The 21,710-nt window shown below is 39.0% G+C and overlaps 1 protein-coding gene across 3 annotated transcripts in view; it reads right to left on the reverse strand.

Annotated features, from left to right (window-relative positions):
* Nucleotides 1–21,710, reverse strand: part of srbd1 (S1 RNA binding domain 1) — a 303,090-nt gene that overhangs the window by 233,899 nt on the left and 47,481 nt on the right. For all 3 annotated transcript variants that reach the window (XM_059985738.1, XM_059985737.1, XM_059985736.1), the window contains exons 11-13: nucleotides 8,835–8,938; nucleotides 7,520–7,627; nucleotides 258–415 (exon numbers count right to left, since the gene is read on the reverse strand). In XM_059985738.1, coding sequence (XP_059841721.1) covers nucleotides 258–415; nucleotides 7,520–7,627; nucleotides 8,835–8,938 — 370 coding nt within the window. The remainder of the gene's footprint in view (nucleotides 1–257; nucleotides 416–7,519; nucleotides 7,628–8,834; nucleotides 8,939–21,710) is intronic.

Consider the following 21,710-nt stretch of genomic DNA (forward strand, 5'->3'; position numbering starts at 1 on the left):
TAGTAGCAGCTGTTTTCTATTCAATGCATTTGTACCCTGACAGAGACTATCCAAACAGTATGCAATAAATTAAAATTGCACTTTATGGCCTGCAAACCCACAGTGTGATCATTTCTGTGCATTTTGTACCATAATAACATCTTAACAACGAAAAATTAAATATTAAGCTTCAGTAATCTACTTTAAAACTGTACAAAATGCATTCATATAGACAGAGTTAGCATATGTCTCCAAAGAAAAAAAGATTTTGTACTTACTGGTGGCTGAAATGATTGATAGCTTACAGCCGTGCCTAAAGCCAGGATCAATTCCCATCAGAACCCGGCCACGAACAGGATTAATCAAAAGGAGCTGCCGAAGGTTTCTCCCAAACATTGCAATTGATTCCTTCTCAGCATTTGAAGTTAAAAGGGACCTTGAAAGAAATAAAAATCCAAGTATTAACTCCATTAGCAAATTAAACAAATAAAATGTTGTTCAAACAAAATGCAAACATAACTTCAGTATTTCTTTTCTATCCAGAGTCCATAAGATGTCAAGTGAGAACATTTTCAGAAGTGTAAAATTATAATACAAAAACATCTTAATTTATATAAAAATATACTATGTTATGTATTTAATATATTAAAATGTGAAAACAAGCTTTGCTGAAAATAAGCCCTTCTGAAGGGACTCGGCCCGAAACGTCAACTGTACTCTTTTCCATAGATGCTGCTTGGCCTGCTGAGTTCCTCTAGCATTTTGTGTGTGTTGCTTGGATTTCCAGCACCTTCAGATTTTCTCTTGTTCTTAACACAAGCTCTTTGACAGTTTAAAGAAGAAAGGCAATAAGCTGGTCAATTTATATGAAGTACTTTGAAGAGTCTTGAAGATCATGGGTTCTGGTCAGTAACTTTGTGGTTAGGCTTCTAAATTTGGTCATAGCATGCTCAAGGTTTACAACAGATATGTTGCATTATTTACAACAAGCAATTTACCCATCACTGCCTCATATTAAGGTTTTCAATGGTGAACCAGTAACTTGTAACAATTAAAGCTACCTGGTTAAGTATCGTTCCAGACATTATATTCATAGAAACTGAAAAAATTGGTTCATTACTGTTTCATGTAACATCCATACAGATTATTTCATTACATAGGTTATTGAGGTACTACAGGAAATGCAATAACAGAATGCAGAATGAAGTGTTACAGATACACAGAAAGTGCAGCGCAAGCAGGCACAAAGGTGCAAGGCCAAAACAAGAGAGATTGTGAGGTCAAGAGTTGTTTTCAAGCTTTTGTATCTTCTGCCTGACTGGGGATTTCATGGGGGGGGGGGGGGGGTGGGGAGGGTGGTGAAGAGAAGAGAAGAAAAAATGTCAAGAGTGGATAAGGCATCGGGAAGTGTGCAGAGTCTATGGAGGGTAGCTGGATTCTGTGATGTGCTGACCTGCGTCCTCTAAGCTGCAGTGTCCTGCATTCACAGACAGAGCAAATGCCAGTCCAAGCCATCACATTTTCAACAGTGCATCAATAAAAAATGATGTATATCAAAGGTTACACCCCAAATTTCTTTTGACTTCTGAAGAAATCAACGTGTTGTTAAACTCTCTTGGCCATGGCATCCAAGTACTTGGACCAGGACAGTTCACTGGTGATGCTCACTTCTTGGCACTTGAAGCTTTCAACCCCCTCAGCATCAGCACCTTTGTAAGGCCAGGGAGATGGTATCCATTGTTTCAGCTGTAAGTGAATCACAGTTGTCTGGGATGGTGAAGTTGATGGCAGTGGGTCGAAGTTGTCTGGGATGGTGAAGTTGATGGGTGCTATGACCAGCCTCTCTAAATCCTTCACAAAGTTGAATGTAAGAGCCACTGGGCAATAAACACTAAGGTAAGTTACCTTATTGTTTTTAATATACCAGGGTGACAGAGAAATTCTTAAAGTAGTTGGGAACCTCAGCCTGAAGTAGGAAGAGGTTAAAAATGTCTTCACCTATCCCCACCAGCTAATGTGCAAAGGATCTAAGGACACGGCTGGGACACCATCCAGGGGAAGTGCTTAACACATTTTTATTCTCTGAAAGACTGTTCTGATGACTGCAACAGTGACTTTCTAAGGAGCCATGGAAGAGTATAAACAAAACAGCTGGTTTGTTTGCCAGGACATTCACAATAGAATAAAAAGGTTTAGTGCAATTCAGTATAATTTCTAATGTTCTGCAAAATGGTGAAAATGCGCAGTGTCATTATAAGCCTGGCTTCACTTTTGTAATTCAGTTTTCATGTTACAAACCAGCCCTAACCTTGTCAACAAGATCAATTTCCACTTCAACTTCTAATAGATTAAATCTAAGTGATGAGTAAGTATCGTTCATGTGGTTGAACAGATGTATAGGTGCTAATATGTGAAAACTTTTCTGACCCAAAAATGGTAGGTTTAATTGATAGGTCACCTGACATTGACCTGGTTCCAGGAAGTTAAATGAGGATCAGGGTTCAAGCCACTGACGAGCTGCAATACTCACCCATCATTTAGGTTTAATCTTTTAGAAGCTGAAATAGAAACTGATCGTGTTGAAAAGGTTAGAGCTGGTTTTCTGCCCATCAAATGCAACACCATACATTGAGTCTCAGTGAAAAGACGTGTTGGACTCTGATGTTTTAATCCAAGGTTCTTTCAGAAGGCAGGAAAGAGACTTGAATTATTAGACATTAATAGAACATAGCGAGAGTTAAAATGGACAGTGATAGAGGTCTACTAGTTGAAGAGAGGGTGAATAAAAAGATCGAAGGTGGTACTGCCTTGTGGTGCAACTCTTTTTATCCTACACAGATAATTTCATTCTTGGCCATTATTTTACTTCAATCTTAAACTGTATGTACTCCTCATTACTTGACCATGATCTGAAAGTATTAACAGATTGCAACCAAAATGTTAATAGGCTGTCCTGCAACCCAAATTTAATCTTTTTTTTCCCCCACACACTCTGTGAGCTTGCAGATATTCAAGTTTTCTCATGCAATCTACTGGCTTGCACAAATTGTACTCCTTTTTAAATCTGTGCTCCACTGCCTGTACAATTTTTTTTGACATTCGATGAGCTTGCATGTAGCTCTACCAGCTTCCATTTCTTTTTCACAGATTTGTTTTCTTTTCAAAATAGCAATGCAGAATTCCTCAATCCTAATTTCTATCCAATGATATTGAAGCCAGAACTAGTTTTTCTCTCTGATAAATTGAAACAGAGGAAGTTCTTATGGTTTCTGTTATGCTCTAAAAATTTCACTTTGTCTGCAATTGCTCTGAATCCTTAAACTTCACAATATCCTGATGCTGATTATGCCAATTGTTGGATTTTTCTGTTATAATGCAAGGTTCTTACAGGAATCAGAAAAGAGGCACGATTCTTGTTGATTCACTATCATTTTATCACGTGTTAATAGAACAAAGAGAGCGTTGAAAATGGATAGTGATAGAGATCTACTGGTAGAAGAAAGGGAGAGTCAAAAGATCTAAGATGAAGATTGGAGCAGAAAGGCTGCAAGTGAATGGCTAAAGACTTCCAGAGCAAAGGCATTTTTACTACTTGGGGTAAAAGAGAGGCAAGACTGCACAGGTGCAGGAAAAGTTTAAAAAGAAGACTGGCATATCCACTGGGCAGCAGAGTGATAGGGCTTTGGCTCAACGGGCTTAGGTGGTAACGACGCGAGGTAGGTTTTCCTGTGTTAATTGCAGAAAGGAAGTAGTATGTGTGCGAGGCCAGTTTTCTGTGCTTAGTGTCAGATTCAGATTCAGTTTATTGTCATTTAGAAACCACAAATACAATGCAGTTAAAAAATGAGACAACGTTCTCCAGAATGGTATCACAAAGAAGCACAAGACAAAACAGACCACACAAGAAAAACGACATAACATTTCGTATCATTTGGGAGGTCCTGGAGTCTCCCAGCCTCCCAGATAGTAATATATGCACCCGGTGTTTCAAACTGCAGCTCCTAAGGGGCCTCATTAGGGAACTGAAGATGCAGCTAGGTGACCTTGTTAGGGGGTGGGAACCGAACTGAAGAGACTGGGGAAGAGGAGGTTGGCTCACAGATACAGAAAGCTTGGAGATAGTGTGTAAGGGAGGATAGGCAGGTAATAGAGAAGGGACACGCTCAGTTGGACGGTTTGAGATGTGTCTATTTTAATGCAAGGAGTATTGTGAACAAAGTGGATGAGCTTAGAGCGTGGATCAGTACTTGGAACTATGGTGTGGTGGTCATTACAGAGACTTGGATGGCTCAGGGACAGAAATGGTTACTTCAAGTGCCGGGTTTTAGATGTTTCTGAAAGGACAGGGAGGGAGGCAAAAGAGCTGGGATGGAGTCTCTGTGGGTGGAGGTTAGGAACAGGAAGGGGTCAATAACTTTACTGGGTGTTTTTTATAGGCTGCCAAATAGTAACAGGGATATCGAGGAGCAGATAGGGAACCAGACCCTGGAAAGGTGTAAAAATAACAGAGTTGTCGTGATGGGAGGTTTTAATTTCCCAAATATTGATTGGCGTCTCCCTAGAGCAAGGGGTTTAGATGGGGTGGAGTTTGTTAGGTGTGTTCAGGAAGGTTTCTTGACACAATATGCAGATAAGCCTACAAGAGGAGAGACTGTACTTGATTTGGTATTGGGAAATGAACCTGGTCAGGTGTCAGATGTTGGAAATAGTGATCATAGTTCTATCCCCTTAACAACAGTATTGGAGAGAAATAGGAACAGACAAGTTAGGGAAACATTTAATTGGAGTAAGGGGAATTATGAGGCTATCATGTAGGAAACTGGAAGCTTAAATTGGGAACAGATGTTCTAAGGGAAAAGTACAGAAGAAATGTGGCAAACGTTCAGGGAATATTTTTGTGGAGCTCTGCATAGATATGTTCCAATGAGACAGATAAGTTATGGTAGGGTACAGGAACCGTGGTGTACAAAGGCAGTAATAAATATAGTCAAGAAGAAAAGAAAACCTTACAAAACGTTCAGAGAGCGAGGTAATGTTAGAGATCTAAAAGATTATAAGGCTAACAGGAAGGAGCTTAAAAAGGAAATTAGGAGAGCCAGAAGGGGCCATGAGAAGGCCTTGGTGGGCAGGATTAAGGAAAACCCCAAGGCATTCTACAAGTAGAGGATAAGACGTGGAAGAATAGGACCTATCAAGTGTGACAGTGGGAGAGTGTGTATGGAACCAGAGGAAATAGCAGAGGTACTTAATGAATAGTTTACTTCAGCATTCACTATGGAAAAGGATCTTGGTGATTGTCTTGTCTTGTCCACACTGCACCGACCGCCGCCACTGGGCTATCAACATGCAGGAGCAGTGTGTGGTTAAGTGCCTTGCTCAAGGCACTTCAGGTTGCTAGCCCAAAGCCTTAACCACTTGGCCACACACCACCAATGACTTGCAGTGGACTGAAAAGCTTGAGCATGTAGATATTAAGAAAGAAGATGTGCTGGAGCTTTTAGAAAGCATCAAGTTGGATAAGTCACCGGGACCGGACGAGATGTACCCAGGCTACTCTGGGAGGCGAGGAAGGAGATTGCTCAGCCTCTGGCAATAATCGTTGAATATCAATGGGAACGGGAGAGGTTCCAGAGGATTGGAGGGTTGTGGATATTGTTCCTTTATTCAAGAAAGGGAATAGAGATAGCCCAGGAAATTATAGACCACTGTGTCTTACTTCAGTGGTTGGTAAGTTGATGGAGAAGATCCTGGGAGACAGGATTTATGAATATTTGGAAAGGTGTAATATGATTAGGAATAGTCAGCATGGCTTCGTCAAGGGCAGGTCTTGCCTTACGAGCCTGATTGAATTTTTTGAGGATGTGACTAAACACATTGATGAAGGAAGAGCAGTAGATGTAATATATATGGATTTCTGCAAGGCATTTGATAAGGTACTCCATGCAAGGCTTATTGAGAAAGGAAGGAGGCATGGGATCTAAGGGGACATTGCTTTGTGGATCCACAACTGGCTTGCCCACAGAAAGCAAAGAGTGGTTGTAGATGGGTCATATTCTGCATGGAGGTCGGTCACCAGTGGAGTGCCTCAGGGATCTGTTCTGGGACCCTTACTCTTCGTGATTTTTTTAAATGACCTGGATGAGGAAGTGGAGGAATGGGTTAGTAAGTTTGCTAATGACACAAAAGTTGAGGGTATTGTGGATAGTGTGGAGGACTGTCAAGAGTTTACAGCGGGACATTGATAGGTTGCAAAACTGGGCTGAGAAGTGGCAGATGGAGTTCAACCCAGATAAGTATGAAGTGGTTCAGTTTGGTAGGTCAAATATGATGGCAGAATATAGTATTAATGGTAAGATTCTTGGCAGTGTGAAGGGTCAGAGGGATCTTGGGGTCCGAATCCACAGGACGCTCAAAGCAGCTGCGCAGGTTGACTCTGTGGTTAAGAAGGCATACAGTGTACTGGCCTTCATTGAACATGGAATTGAATTTAGGAGCCGAGAGGTAATGGTGCAGCTATATTGGACCCGGGTCAGACCCTGTGCTCAGTTCTGGTTGCCTCACTACAGGGAGGATGTGGAAGCCATAGAAAGGGTGCAGAGGAGATATACAAGGATATTGCCTGGATTGGGGAGCATGCCTTATGAAAACAGGTTGAGTGAACTCGGCCTTTTCTCCTTGAAGCGACAGAGGATGAGAGGTGACCCGATAGAGGTGCATAACATGATGAGAGGCAGTGATCATGTGGATAGTCAGAGGCTTTTTTTCCCAAGCTGAAATGGTTGCCACAAGAGGTCACAGAATTGAGGTGCTGGGGAGTAGATACGAAGGAGATGTCAGTGGTAAATTTTTTACTCAGAGAGTGGTGAGTGTGTGGAATGGGCTGCCGGCAACAGTGGTGGAGGTAGATACAATAGTGTCTTTTAAGAGACTTTTGGATAGGTACACAAGCTTAGGAAAATAGAGGGCTACGTGTAAACCTAGTAATTTCTAAGGTAGGGACATGTTCGGCAAAACTTTGTGGGCCGAAGGGCCTGTATTGCGCAGTAGATTTTCTATGTTTCTAAGATGGTACGGCCTCGAGGTGCAGCTCTTTTCATACTACTTAGATCACCATATTCAGATTCATAGATGAGTGCTAACTAATTAGAAATCCTTTATTCAAATAATGCAGTTCCAAGAGAAGCTTCCAGATTTAAACCAATATAATCACAAGGAAGCATATTAAACTGTTCCATGCATATAAGTAATTAAGTAAAATACACGTAGACATATAATTCTTAGCTGCAAAGAAAATAACATTTAAAAAGTCAGATCCAACTGCAGTTACGGTCAATGCTTCGTTTACTCACTCCACAGCAACTTCTACTGGAAAGAACATGGGTGCAAGTTGCAACCCACTTGGCATTTCATTCCCAAGCGCCCTACTCACACTAAAGCCATTGCCATTGCAATTTTAAGCTACTACCTAAAAGGTTAGCCTTGATTCAGCTGCTTGTGACAGAAGGCAAATTAACTGAAAATATTTCAAAAATATTTTTACCGGAACTCTCTGCATAGAAGTGGATAAATTAGTCGCTTATATGAATCTTCAGTAGAATCCTTCAAGAGCTTCATCAATTCAGGCTTTGCAAAACCACGAGGTCTCCATCTAGAATAGAATTCAAAGAAATTTGATGCAAATTTGCTTTTAGACAACAAGCTAGGAAGATTGACAAATTTATATGTAGAAATTGCTGACAGTCCTCTCTCTGACCCCCAAAGGATACTTTGACTGTCAGCAATCTCCATCATATATTCTAATATTTAAGACAAAAGTAAAAAAAAAAGATAATTGTTCCAAACTTAGCTCCTTTGCCCAAATAAAGTATGAGTATTAGGTTAAGGAAGAGATACGACATATGGTCAGCATGGCCCATGACAAATTAGATTTAGAGCTCTTCTCTGCTATGATTTTCCTTATGCCTTTGTTGGATCAATAGTAAACTAATTTTTAGATACTGGTTACCTTCTGGTATCCTCATAGTCACATGAACAATTAAAGCCAAGTCAGGATGTTTTGTAATTTTCATCCAGTGATTCTTATGATGTTGCGCAAATTCACTTATGATAACATCGCGTAGTCATAAATGCCTCCTCTACAGAACGAAAATGTTAAGATGCTCATTTGTTTTACTAGTTCTTTTGTGGACTGAAATCAGCTAGTTTACAAAGGAACACTGGAGCTTAATTATAACACACAGAATGGAATTTAATCAGGAAAATAGGATAATAATTTTTGTACTCATTGTAAAATGTCCTTAAGAACTCTGTGCTCTCAATGAAATTAAATGTGCACATGATTATTACTGGAAGTTTAATTAAGTGCAGCTCGTGCTTGTACTTAAATCTGCAGAAGTGTCCATGAAAGCAACATAATGCATTGCTGAATGCCTTTTTAACAATCTGCATTTGATTTAACATTTTAAAAAAATTTCAATAGATTAAAAAAAAATCTACTCTATGTACTAATGCAATCTGTATACCACATTGACAATTTGGCTGCATTAATGCAAGTTAACCCACAAAGTTATCTTTTACAATTACTATGTAACGTCATCTTCATCATCTGAAAGTGCAAGACACATTCCCAGAAGTCAACAGGCAAAGAAAATGTAAAGACAAGTCAGTCTGCACAACTAGTGTCTACTATATGCAGATGGTCTAAATAGGTCAGGTATCCTCATATTTAAAATGACATCCTATCTAGATTGCTGTGGGAGTCTGACAAAGAGGACAACTTAAGAGATAAATTATTTCAATGGGATAGTTATACAAAATAAGGTTTAATATTAAGCTGTATGACTATGGAGACAGACCTTTCATTGATGCACCATCCACAGAACCTAATTTTGACTCTGTCAGGAACATTGACCTTCACTGTCAGAATCTTCAATTTTTCCCCTCGGTTAATGGCCAGAATCTGGGTGCAAACATAAATAGCATAGACAGATGACACATAAAATACCCAAAAGACAAACTTATCAAGTCTCCTTATATATAAGCACACACTTGATGTATTATGGTAAATCATACTGTATATAATCAATGAGGGAAGTTAATTTCATTTAAAGTTAAAATGGAGAAATACACAATGGAAATTGATATGGCAAGGTAACAAATAAAGGAAGGATGAACCAAGTGAGTGTATGTTGTCAGCAAAATACAAATGGATATTGCACAATCTTTCCTGAAATTCTATCACCTTCCTTCCTTGTACAATAAAGTGCAATTTTCTGCCCAAATACCAATGTTCTGCTTTCAAAAACAATAAAAATGCCATTTCGAACTAATCTGAGAGATAAACTATAGGATGGCACACATCATTTATCATGAAGTAACACAAACTTCTTAAATCTTCCACTTTATTATCCGCCAATAATTTTAAAATAATTCCGTGAAGTTGTACTAAATTACTTAAATCTGAAAGCATCCCATTTTTCTACAAAAATGCAAATTTGTTCCTATACATGTTAGCAAACTGTATAATTTGCATGTTTTGCATAATTTGTAATGTATAATTTTATTTAGAAGTTACAGGAAAATTAGTACAAATTATAATATAATTTTCATGCATTATTTATATTTTTCTTGTGAATGTTGTCTATCTGATGCCATGTGCCCATGAATCTGCTGCATTAATGTTGTTGCACCTGTGCATACATGTATTGTGCATATGACAATAAACTCCACTTCAAACTTCAATAGTTCTCATACACAAGAAGTATTTTTTATTAATGTGTCATGCAATAACCCACAGCTGACCAGTCTTCTTTCTTTGTATCACTTGCAGAAGTGAGCCTCCTTGCTCAGCTCATCTCCTAATATACTGGTAAAGAAAGCAAATCAAGCTGCAAAGAGATTTAGAAGCTGAAAGAATAGTCTGCTTGAGGAATTTAGCTAGAACTGGAAAACTCAATGTTCATGTCTTTGGACTGTAGACTATGGAGGTGGAATACGAGGAACTGCTCCTCCATTTTGTGTTGGGCTCACCCTGTACTGACAGGGTGAAGGCAAAGAGTGGACAGGCCCAGTGCGGGAATGAAATGGCATGCAACTAACAGTTCAGCTTGACCATTTCAGATGGAGCGTTCTGCAAACCATTTTCCGAGCCTATGCTTGGTCTTGCTGATGGTGAGGACACTACATCAATGCCGAATGCAGTAGACGGCTGAGGGGAGGTGCACATATACACTTGCTTCACCAAAAGGGGCTGTTTAATTACCTGGATGGTGATGAAAGTTGAAGTGAAGGACAAGGTATCGCAAAACAAAAATGCCAGGGGTGGAAAGGGAATCCAGGAGAGCAGGATTATTGTGAAAAGCACAAAGAAGTGTGGATAGGAAGGTGTTGCTGGTGGTGGGATCACATTAAAACCAGCAAAAATGATGAAAGATATTGTTCTGGATACAGAGGCTTCTGAGGTGACTGGTAAGGATAAGAGAATTCTATTTCTGTTCGGCTTGGAACAAGATGGCATGAAAGCTGAAATTTAAGATAAGTTCTGAACTTTTAAATACATTTATAATAAGCCCCAAGTATCCACTAAAATTCAGCTATCCAGTTACACTTATTTATGCTAAATTAATACTGTAAAAGTACAAATGCCTTCTACTACTTCACAAGACATTGGCATGAAAACCCATGGATAGAATACAACAGGACAATTTTAAAGATAGGTATAAAATAATCAACTACAACAGAGCTATCAATTACAAAATGTGACACACTTCTGTAAAATTTAGACAATACCTTACTTTTTCAAGTAAGACATTGTAAAGAGAAAATGAGGAAAAGAATATGGAGAGTTGGCAAGAAACAAGGACCAAAGAAGCCTCACACACAAAGCGCTGATGGAACGCAGCAGGTCAGGCAGCATCTATAGGGAGAAGCACTGTCGACATTTCGGGCCGAGATCCTTCGTCAGGACTGCTTCTCCCTATAGATGTTACCTGGCCTGCTGCATTCCACCAGTATTTTGTGTGTGTTGCTTGAATTTACTGCATCTGTAGACTTCCTTGTGTTTGCCAAAGAAGCCTAGTCCTTTAAGAAAAAGAGAAGAATTTATCAGATTGAATCGATCTACATATATCACGAGACCCAAAAGCAATGGAGAAACTAGACGATGTGAGTGAGCATAAGGCCTTGAATTTTGGATGGGCTTTGTACCTAGGCATGAGATTGATCAAGTTAACGAATATTTCAGCAGAAAATGAGTCATGTCAAGAGCAGGAAGAAGGACATGGGTCTGTACAATGCACTCATAAAGGAGAATGTGCCACACTACTTCATGTGATTGTTACAAAGATTGGCAGAGATGGAACGTTGGCCAAAGATGTAGACTGTTTTAGAGCAAAGGAGAGACGGAGAGATAAAGAGTAACATGGAGAGAATTCCATGTGTAGTGCCACAACAGCTAAAGATATTCACTAATGGCTGAGAAATTAAATTTGAAAATGATTAAATTGCTAGTATTGAACAAGAGCAGATATTTCAGAGGGTTTCCAGAGAACAAAGAGAAAGAAATGAAAGAGGCTCTGGAAGGATTTAAATCAAAGATATAAAATCTATGTCCAGATGGAGGGTCTTGACTGGAAACTCTAAGAATCCCTTTGCCTCCACAGGCACTTCCTGACCTACTGAGATTTCAATGAAGCTTGTCTTTATGCACACTGACCTAACATCTGCATTCGTTTGTGTCCCCATGTTAAAATCAAAGCATTAACGTGAAAAAGCAATATACAGTCTGTAAAGTACTATTTTGACTGATTCTCGATTCTCAGCAATCAATCTCAAGCCTTCAGGGTTATGGCTCATCAGTAAGAATTCATAAGGCCTCAGTTATCTTTTTTTTATTGGTCAGGGATTTCCTGATCTCCAAAACCTTTTATTCTCCCTCCCTCAACCATCCTCTGATCCCCCCCCACCAATGTATTGCTTATCTCTGAATGCTACTTATTCATCTGTTTGGTAAGAAAAATAGAAGCTTACAATTCTCCTTAATCAAGAGAATTACACCTTAACCAAACCTGCTACCAAGCGAGATTAGCCATTACTTTTTCATGATCAGACTTCTCCAACCCCAAACAACATCTTATACATTCTCTCTAGATCCTTTTTTAGCCTAGTACATCCTGTTTTTTGGTGACTCAATCTCTGCATGGTAGTCTAGCTGTAGTATTACATAGTTAGAGCATAACCTTCCAACTCTCATACTGCAATCCTCAACTAAAAAAAAGGAAGGATCCCAAGTACTTCCTGAACAATTAATTTGTCTATCCAAAGGTATTACGAGCCTGCCAATCCTTTGGTACCATGAGTGTGACTGGTGTTACAAGAACAGGACCTGATTTTTAATTATTTTATTAGAAGGCAGTACTGAAAAGCCTGGAATTTAATGCTCATCACCTCCAAATGTAGATGAGAAACACCTATTTGAACTTCTGCAATTCTTCTGGTAAAATTACTTCCACTGTGCTGTTGGGATAGTAGTTCATTGAACCAAACCCAAAGGTGACAAAAGAATCCAAATCTGGATAAACCTGAATGGGGAACTATGCAAATATATCCTTTCGATAGTAAAGATTGCAGGTCTGGTAGATTCCATTGACTGAGCTTTTATGAGAAATTGCATTTCATTTTGTAATGATGCATACTTGATCTATGATGTCCTCCTTGTGAAGGAAGTGAACCTTGCAGTTGTGGATGCAATGTCAATCAAGCTACCTGAACTAGAGGTGGGGGTGTTAGGAGTGCAGGCTGGTGTATTGTGTATTGCTGGTGTATTGTTAGGAGGGCTGGGATGCACACTACCCGACATATCCCTTGAAAATACCAGAAAGGCTTGGGGGAGAGCAGGAAGAAACTCTCCCATGGCAGGATATGAACAGTTGAACTCTGAACTGTCCTTATAGTTGCAGTACATGCCACCCCCTATGTTGTGACAGCTCAAATGTGCCCTAACAGAATTCACAAATGATTACCCAAAAGTTTGAAACCTGGAATAAAGTTCACTCTCATGTAATTTATATGAAAAAGTAAATAAATAAACACAAAATTAACTACTTTTCTACAGAGGTTTTCTGACTCATGCACAAACGATGCAGCCTCGGGCTATGGAAAGTTGCAACACAGATTCTAGAAATGCAAAGTTCCCATTATGCTGCGGTTGCCTTTATTTAGGTGATGGTACAGTTAGATTTCTGGTCAGTTATAATCAACAAACATTAATAAAAAGCCGCTGAACACCAAGTTAGGCTCTTTTCCTCCTTTGTTTTGTTAGTTCTGAAGACAGCATTAGATTAAAATTTCCACAGATGTTGTCTTAACTGTTGAGTGTTTCCTGTATTTTTGTTTGTTTCAGATTTTTAGCCCCCTGCAGTATTTTTCAGGCAGCCTTGTCCAATTCCAGACAAGAAGGATGGATCCAAAATTAAAGAATAGTGTTTGTGATTATAATTGATGGATTCAGTTTTTCTTAAATTTAGTAGGATGAAATCTCTACTGATTCAGTTACAGCACTTTGAATGGACAATTCAGCAATTTAGAGATGGCAGAAGAATCAAGAGAGCATTAGTGAGGAAAGTAGGGGGCATCAAATTTTTCTGCATATTTTGGATAATGCTCTTAATGAGCAATGCAGTAGAGAAATGGGAAAAACTGAGAACTATTTGGAGACACCAAAGCTAACAACTGTGGGTGTGCAAAGAGAAGCCTGCAATGCTTTTTCCTCCAGATAAGACAACAGACTAGACAGGAATGTGAGCTCAGTCTCACTCCATCTGAGTGACAGTGAGGGAGAGGATGACGTACTTATCGGTTTCAAAAGATACTGACAAAATGCAATGGAAGAGGAGCAAGAGGAATAAACTACATTGCTCACAACACTTAGGACATCATTAATAAACACATCACTTAGGATGTCATTTGTAACTCTGATGAGAATTGTTTTGGAACTGAAGTAATACAGAGCTAGGTTGGAAAGATTCAACCAAGCAGCTCTGGCTATGTTTTACACAAAGAAGTGAAAATAAAACAAAATAAATGACAAATATTTTTAACCAATTATTTTAAAGCCAAGGAAAACAGCAATGCACATAAAATAACTCATCCCAATCATTCATTCAGAGAAGGTAGTGGACATAAATATAATAGGTCATAACCTTTATTTCAGGGCTCTGTTATGAACTTCAAAAAAGGAGTGAACAAAATATTATTAGGAACAGATAGCAAATTTTGTTTTTATATTTTAACAACAGTAGGAAGAAAATATTTTAATAAGGAACCCTTTACAGCTGACACTTTAATAAGTAACTTATCATTGACTCAAGGTAATTACTAAAAAAACTTCAGACACTATGATGTTAAGACAGACAGCACAAAACTATGAGTGAACGGTTAAGTCAGTTAAAATTTCATTGCAAATTATCAACTTCCATTGATCATATAGAACCTTACAATATCATCAACCCACAGGAGAATAGAATGTTCACATTTAAACAATCAATGATCAAGTCTACTACAAATCCAGAGATACGTAGAGCTTTCTTTTGACTAATTGAGATTAAAAAATTGGTTTACAAAATTATGATTTTGTGAAATAGAACAAAGCTTCTGGATGTTTTCAGTACCAAAGATGAGATTGCATCAGAAGATAATCTGACACACAAAGGCTTTCTTCCAACTTAACAACTGAATTTTACATGACAAGTGCCTCTTGCTACAGTTGCTGAGACAAGTCCTAAAATGTCATCAGTAACTCCACAGCAGTTGCTGATCATTTCTGAAAAATTGATATCAATTGTATTCATACATGAGGGTGTTGGCAGCTGCCTCAGGGAGGACCATACTGAGGGCGGGAGAACACATCATAAACTTCTACAGTCTGCTTTAATTAGGATCAAATAATATTTTAGTTTTGGCAGTACTCCCAGGATAAAGACAGGCCATACAGCTTAAAAAAAGCAAGTTTAAAATATTTTAAATGAACAAACAACAAGTCTAAACAACAGTCTGTGCTGTTAAATGTAATTATTTTACTAAATGCTGCTTTTATTTGACAAAGTGCGCAATAATTCCATACCTGACCATACAAAACGATACATACTAAATCAATCTGTATATATATTTCCCATGAACTGCTTCTACATAGCCTGGTTATTTAACATACCATATCCAAATAACCATTTGATGAGCCACACATAGGAAACAATTATTTCCCTATGTGGACTTTCGCTACAAGAAATTTCTAAAACCTTTATCCTTGAATTGGCTTTGAAGCCAAGTAAATATATCTCACTGTTAACAAGCTTCAATATTCCTCTTCATAGCAAGTAACTCTACCTACTGCAGATGTACAAAGAGTTCTATTTAATTTTCATTTGTTTGCAAAATTGCATACCATATGGAAGAATCTTACTTAACCTGTAACATGAAACTGACAGCATGTCTCACTTCAAATACTTTGCATCCAATGACGTACTTTTGAAGCAGAAGTTATGGCAGTTTTAACATAGCCAGTTCCCATATTAAATGTGATAATTATTAAATTATGTATTGGGGATGTTGACTGAATGTCTTGCAATTTAATGCTTAGGCAAAGGAAGTTAAATTAATTTACGTTTACCGAATTTTTAAATTCAATCAATTAACATGCACAAACCAACAAATGATGAACACCTCTTGCTCCTTCTCAAAATAATTCACTTCTTTAAATTTTCACAGGCACATTTAGCACTTATTTTCCATTTTTATAACTTCCTCCTCAAAAGTCCGGCAAATGGTGCTGTCAGTGAACTAAAAGATGCTACAGGTGGCCCCCGCTTTTCGAACATTCCATTTATGACAACTCGCTGTTACGAAAGACTTAAATTAGTACCTATTTTCACTAGCCAAAGAGGATTTTCGCTTTTACGAGAAAAAGACGCCCACTTTATATGTATGTTTACCCTGAGAAAGACTACAATGACCGTGAAGCTTTGTGCGGGCAGTTGTTTGCACATGCGTGTATGTGTGTATGCTTGTACGCACTTATGCATATACGTGCCAATTTTTTTTCTCCAAATCAATTTTGGTTCGCTGCCTTCCCAAGTTTGATAAGTGAAACTACACCATACCTACAATATTTCTACTTTATATAGGGTGTAAATTTATTCTATCATTCCTGCTTTTACTATACGTTAGTGTTATTTTAGGTTTTATGTGTTATTTGCTTTGATTTGGTAGGTTATTTTTTGGGTCTGGGAATGCTCAAAAAATTTTCCCATATAAATTAATGGTAATTGCTTCTTCGCTTTACGACATTTCGGATTACAAACAGTTTCATAGGAACACTCTACCTTCAGATTGCGGGGGAAACCTGTATTAGAATTGTACTTGGCCACAGAGTCATGGCCAAGGGAGTAGAGCATGGGGTTAAGCGTGCAGCCTTGACTGCACTTGCATAAATAGTCAGTAACGAGGAGGTGTTGTTATTGATCTGTACGGATTGAGGTCTATCAAAGATACAGATGCAAAAGTAAGGCACAGAGGCCAATAATTTGCCCGTCACCACAACGGGTCAACAGCAGCTGCTATTTCATTCATTCTCCACTCGAATCTGGACCATCTGGATAACAGTAATACACATGTTAGGCTGCTGTTCATTGACCACAACTCTGTGCTCAAACCTGTCATTCTTGCCAAACTTACACTGAGCTTCAAGAACTGGGCTTCTATACCTCCCTTCGTAATCATATCTTGGACCTGCTCACTTGCACTGTTGAAAGTATCTCGATTGGTTGCATCATAGCCTGGTATGGCAATTTCAAAGCAGTGAAATGCAGAGGCTGCTGATAGGTGTGGACACAATCCAATGTATCTTAAACACAGCTGTGGCCAGTAACTGCAGGAGGAGGTGCAGAAGCCTGAAGTCCCACACCAACAAGTTCAGGAACAGCTTTTTCCTACAACTATCAAATTCTTTAACCTATCTTGCACAAGCCTAAACTCAACTCAGCAATGTTAAAGTTGAAATTTATTCCATACATATTTCTACAGCTAGACAAAACAACGTCCCTCAGGAACAGAGGTGCAAAACACAGTATAACTATCACATTGAAAACAAAATATTAACACAATAATATTAACAGATACAAAATTATTTGCAGACATACTAGATGACATAAAGCACAAATATGATGGTTAAATGTACAATAGTAAACTGCTACTGGCACTGTTACAAATGCGTACCTGCACTAACATGGACTTATCAACTGACTGTTTTTGCACTAAAGTTTTATTTTTGCACAATTTTTCCACTGTTTGTATAATTTTTATGTGTGGCTTATTTGTTGTACATCGCCTGTGATGATGTTGTAAGCTTGTACCTCACTGTATATACACACATGACAATAAACTCTACATGGGTCTGGAGTCACACATAACTCATACTCAAGTAAGGATGCCAGATTTTCTTCACTGAAGGCAAAGGAATTAGATGAGTTTTTACAACAGTTATTCTTCCTATAAGTTGTAAGTTGAATTCCGCTGGGATATTTTCCATCTTCTTGAGGGTAAATGGGCCTTGAATTAATGTTTCATCTTTAGACATAGGAACAGAATTAGACCATTCAGAACATTGAATCTGCTCCACCATTTTATCATGGCTGATACCAGATCTCATTCAACCCCATACACCCGCCCTCTCACCATATCCCTTGATGTCCCAACCAATCAGCAATCTATCAACTTCACTTTAAATACACCCAAGGACTTGGTCTCCACTGCAGTCTGTGGCAGAGCATTCCACAGATTCCCCACTCTTTGTTGAAAAAAATTCCTTCTTACTTGTGTTCTAAAAATTTGCCCCTCAAGTTTGAGGCTGTGCCCTCTAGTTCTGGTTAACCCCACCATAGGAAACAACTTCTCCACATCCACCTTTTCTAGCCCTTTCAACATCTGGTAAGCTTCAATGAGATCCCCACACATTCTTCTAAATTCCAGAGAGTACAGGCCAAAAGCTGCCAAACGCTCCTCATATGCTAATCCCTTCATTCTCAGAATCATCCTTGTGAACCTTAAATCTTCCAGACAGCTTTGAAATAGAATAGCGTGCAATGAAGTATCATCCTTCATGCTTTTGAATAAGCCTCTGGAGTGTGTAAATTCTACTCATATGGCCCAGCAAGAGTGCTGACAAGATCATCTGAAAATAGCACCAGTGGTGATACAATTCAGATTTTTTTCTTGCATGGATCACTATGTAATTACTATGTAAAATTATCACATTATTAATTTACACATTTTTAATTCTTACTTTACACAAATACAAAAAATATTGCAATGCATCTTTTCATATGGTAATCAGTTGTGTAAGGGTCTATTACCAATGGTCTTGAATGGAATTGTTGCCCTCCAGTTGTTTCAACTGCTATAAATGCTGAATTTTTCTATTTGATGTCAAAGTTGGGTTCTTACTTTTGGGTTCAGAGGACCAAACCCATCAGTTCACTTTGGTGCTGGACTTCCTCAGAGAACGCTTCAAGAGGCTGCATGGTCAAAATATGGCTGAAGATTAGGTTAACATTTTTGGATGAGAGACCTAAACTCAGTTCACTAAAAGTGCAGTGAAATAGGTGATTCTATGCACAAAACAATAAAATTGAATAATCAAATACAGAAAATTATATCCATACTAGCCATTATAAGGAGAGGGATTGAATATAAGGAGAGGGATTGAATAAAAGGAGGTGAAAATCATGTGAAAGCTCAACAAAATTGTGGTTAGACCTATGTGGTACCATGTATACTCTGCACCACACCTTGGAATGCATATACTAGTTACCAGGGCAACAGACAACAGAAATTTTGAGTAAGGATTAAAAGCAAGCATGTCTATCCAAAATAAAACGGCAACAATGGAGTTATCAATTTAACCTTAAGGAAAGAGATTCGAGAGGGAGAAGCACAAGTCACATGTATCAGTATTGCAATGGAATAAAGGGAATTACAGAGGCATGCGAGAGGAGCTTGCCCAGGTGGATTGGAGGAGGATACTGGTGGGAATGTTGGCTGAGCAAAGGTGGCTGAAGTTTCTGGGAAGAGCTCACAAGGCACAGGATAGAAATGTTCCACAGAAGGAGTTCTCAAATGGCAGGGGTAGGCAACTGCGGCTGACAAGGAAAGTCAAGGATTGCAGAAAAGCCATGGAAAGGCTATATAAGGTTGCAAACATGAGTGGGAAGTTAAAATCCAACAAAAGTCAACAAAAAAAGCTATAAGAAGGAAAAGGATTAAATATGAGGATAAACTAATAACTAATAATAATATAAAGCAGGATACTACGTTTTTTTTCCCCAGTTAAGTAGAGTAAAACGGAGGTGAGAGTTGATATTAGTCCACTGGAAAATGATGCTGGTGATGTGGCAACGAGGAACAAAGAAATGGCAGGTGAACTTAATTGGTACTTTGCATCTGTCTTCACTGTGGAAGACAATAGTAGTATGCCAGAGGTCCATGAATGTCAGGGAGTAGCAGTGAGTTGGATAAGTCACCTGGACCAGATAGGTTACATCCCAGAGTCCCGAGAGAGGCTTCTGACAAGATAACAAATGCATTGGTCATAATCTTTCAAGAATCACAAGATTCTGGCATGGACCCAGAGGATGAAGATGGCAAATGTCAGTCTACCCTTTAAGTAGAGAGGAAAGCAAAAGAAAGGAAATTTTAGGCCAGTTAGCCTAACCTCAGTGGTTGGGAATGTGTTGGAATCTATTAATAAGGATGAGGTTCGGGGTACTTGGAGACTAATAATGAAATAAATCAAAGTCAACATGGTTTGTTTAAAGGGAAACCTTATCTGACAAATCTCTTAGAGTTCTTCGAGGAAGTAACAAGCAGGTTGGACAAAGGAGAGGCAGTGGATGTCATTTACCTGGATTTTCAGAAGGCGTTTTATAAAGTGCCACACAAGACTGCTAAACAAGATAAAATCTTATATTACAGGAAAAATACTGGCATGGATAGAGGAATGGCTGACAAAAGGGGGACTTCTCTGGTTGGCTGCCAGTGACTAGTGGTGTTCCTCAGGGGTCAGTATTGGGACCATTACTTTTCACATTGTTTGTCAATAATTTGGATAATAGAATTGATGGCTTTGTGGCAGTTTGTGGGTGATAGGAAGACAAGTGGAGTGGTAGGTAGTACTTAGGAAGATATGCTATTGTAGCAGGACTTAGACAAATTGGAAGAACGGACAAAAAAGTGGCAGATGGAATACAGTGTTGAGGAATGTATGACAATGCATTTTAGTAAAAGAAACAATAGTGCAGACTATTATCAAAATGGGGAGAAGATTCAAATATCAGAGGTGCAGAGGGACTTAGGAGTCCTCGTGCTAGACTCCCAAAAGGTTAACTTACAGGTTGAGTCTGCGGTAAGAAAGGCAAATGTGATGTTGCCATTTATTTCAAGGGGAATAGAATATAAAAGGAAGGAGATAATGGTGAGCATCAACAAGATAATATTTGCAGATGCTGGAAATCCAAACAGCACACACAAAATGCTAGAGGAACTGGGGAGGTACACAGTAGAATCTACTCATCATTTTTTACTTTAGTCCTGATGAAGGGTCTCAGCCCGAAACATTGACTGTACAGGCAGTCCCCAGGTTACGAATGAGTTCCATTCCTGAGTCTGTCTTTAAGTCGGATTTGTACGGAAGTCAGAACAAGTACATCTGGTATTATTTAGCGTCAGTTAGTCAAACGTTTGTTGTAGTATATAGTATATATTTTACCTTTCTATGCATATAAAATACTTAAGAAACATATGTATTCCAATAATTATGGGCAGGGCCTTTCACATGCTCCATTACTCTCATTTTATCCTTTAAAATTGTTCCGATCGTTGACTGACTGTAGCCTAACACTTTTCCAATGACCAATAGCATTTCATCTCTTTCCAAGTGCTTTATTATTTCCACATGCTTTATTATTTCCACTTTATTTTCAATCGTGATCACTTCCCATCAACGGACCAGAAACACTGCTGGTGGCGGATCCCGACATCTGTCGGCTCCCGAGGTCCGCTGGGACCTAAGGACCACTGCACCTAAGGTCCTGAAGTCTACCGCACTGAGACAGGCTAAATGGGACAAGTGGGGGCTGTGCTGGGTTTGGATATTTGATCCTCCACAATATTCCAAGTGGGAATTTAAACTGGAGGTGGCAGTTTTTTTTTTACGAGGTCGAGTTGCGAGCTCAACATCAAGCTGGCACGGATGCTACGGGAGTCACTAGATCGACATCAACCCAGCACGGGAGTGGTCTGTCACTGGATCGAACTCGGGAAACTCCATTCTCGAGCTCGGTGCTGATCTCACTGAGCCACCAGCCAACCAGAACGGGGGTGCGGGGGGGAGAGGTCAGGGTGAATCTTGCTAAGAAAAATTTAAGCCAAATACGAAGTTACACATTCAACACAGTGTCAACGACAATAACTTAAAATGGCGGACGGCGTCGCTATCCGACTTAAAATGGCAGACGGCATTCTCCTTCCTCGGTTCGTAAGTATGAGTTATCCGTAAGTCGGACATTCGTAACTCGGGGACTACCTGTTCTTTTTTTCATAGACGCTGCCTGGCCTGCTCAGCTCCTCTAGTATTTTGTGTGTGTTACTGAGATAATGGTGACACTAGTCAGACACTAGTCTGGCCA

This window comes from Hypanus sabinus, chromosome 12, assembly GCF_030144855.1.
Source record: "Hypanus sabinus isolate sHypSab1 chromosome 12, sHypSab1.hap1, whole genome shotgun sequence".
Taxonomy (NCBI): domain Eukaryota; kingdom Metazoa; phylum Chordata; class Chondrichthyes; order Myliobatiformes; family Dasyatidae; genus Hypanus; species Hypanus sabinus.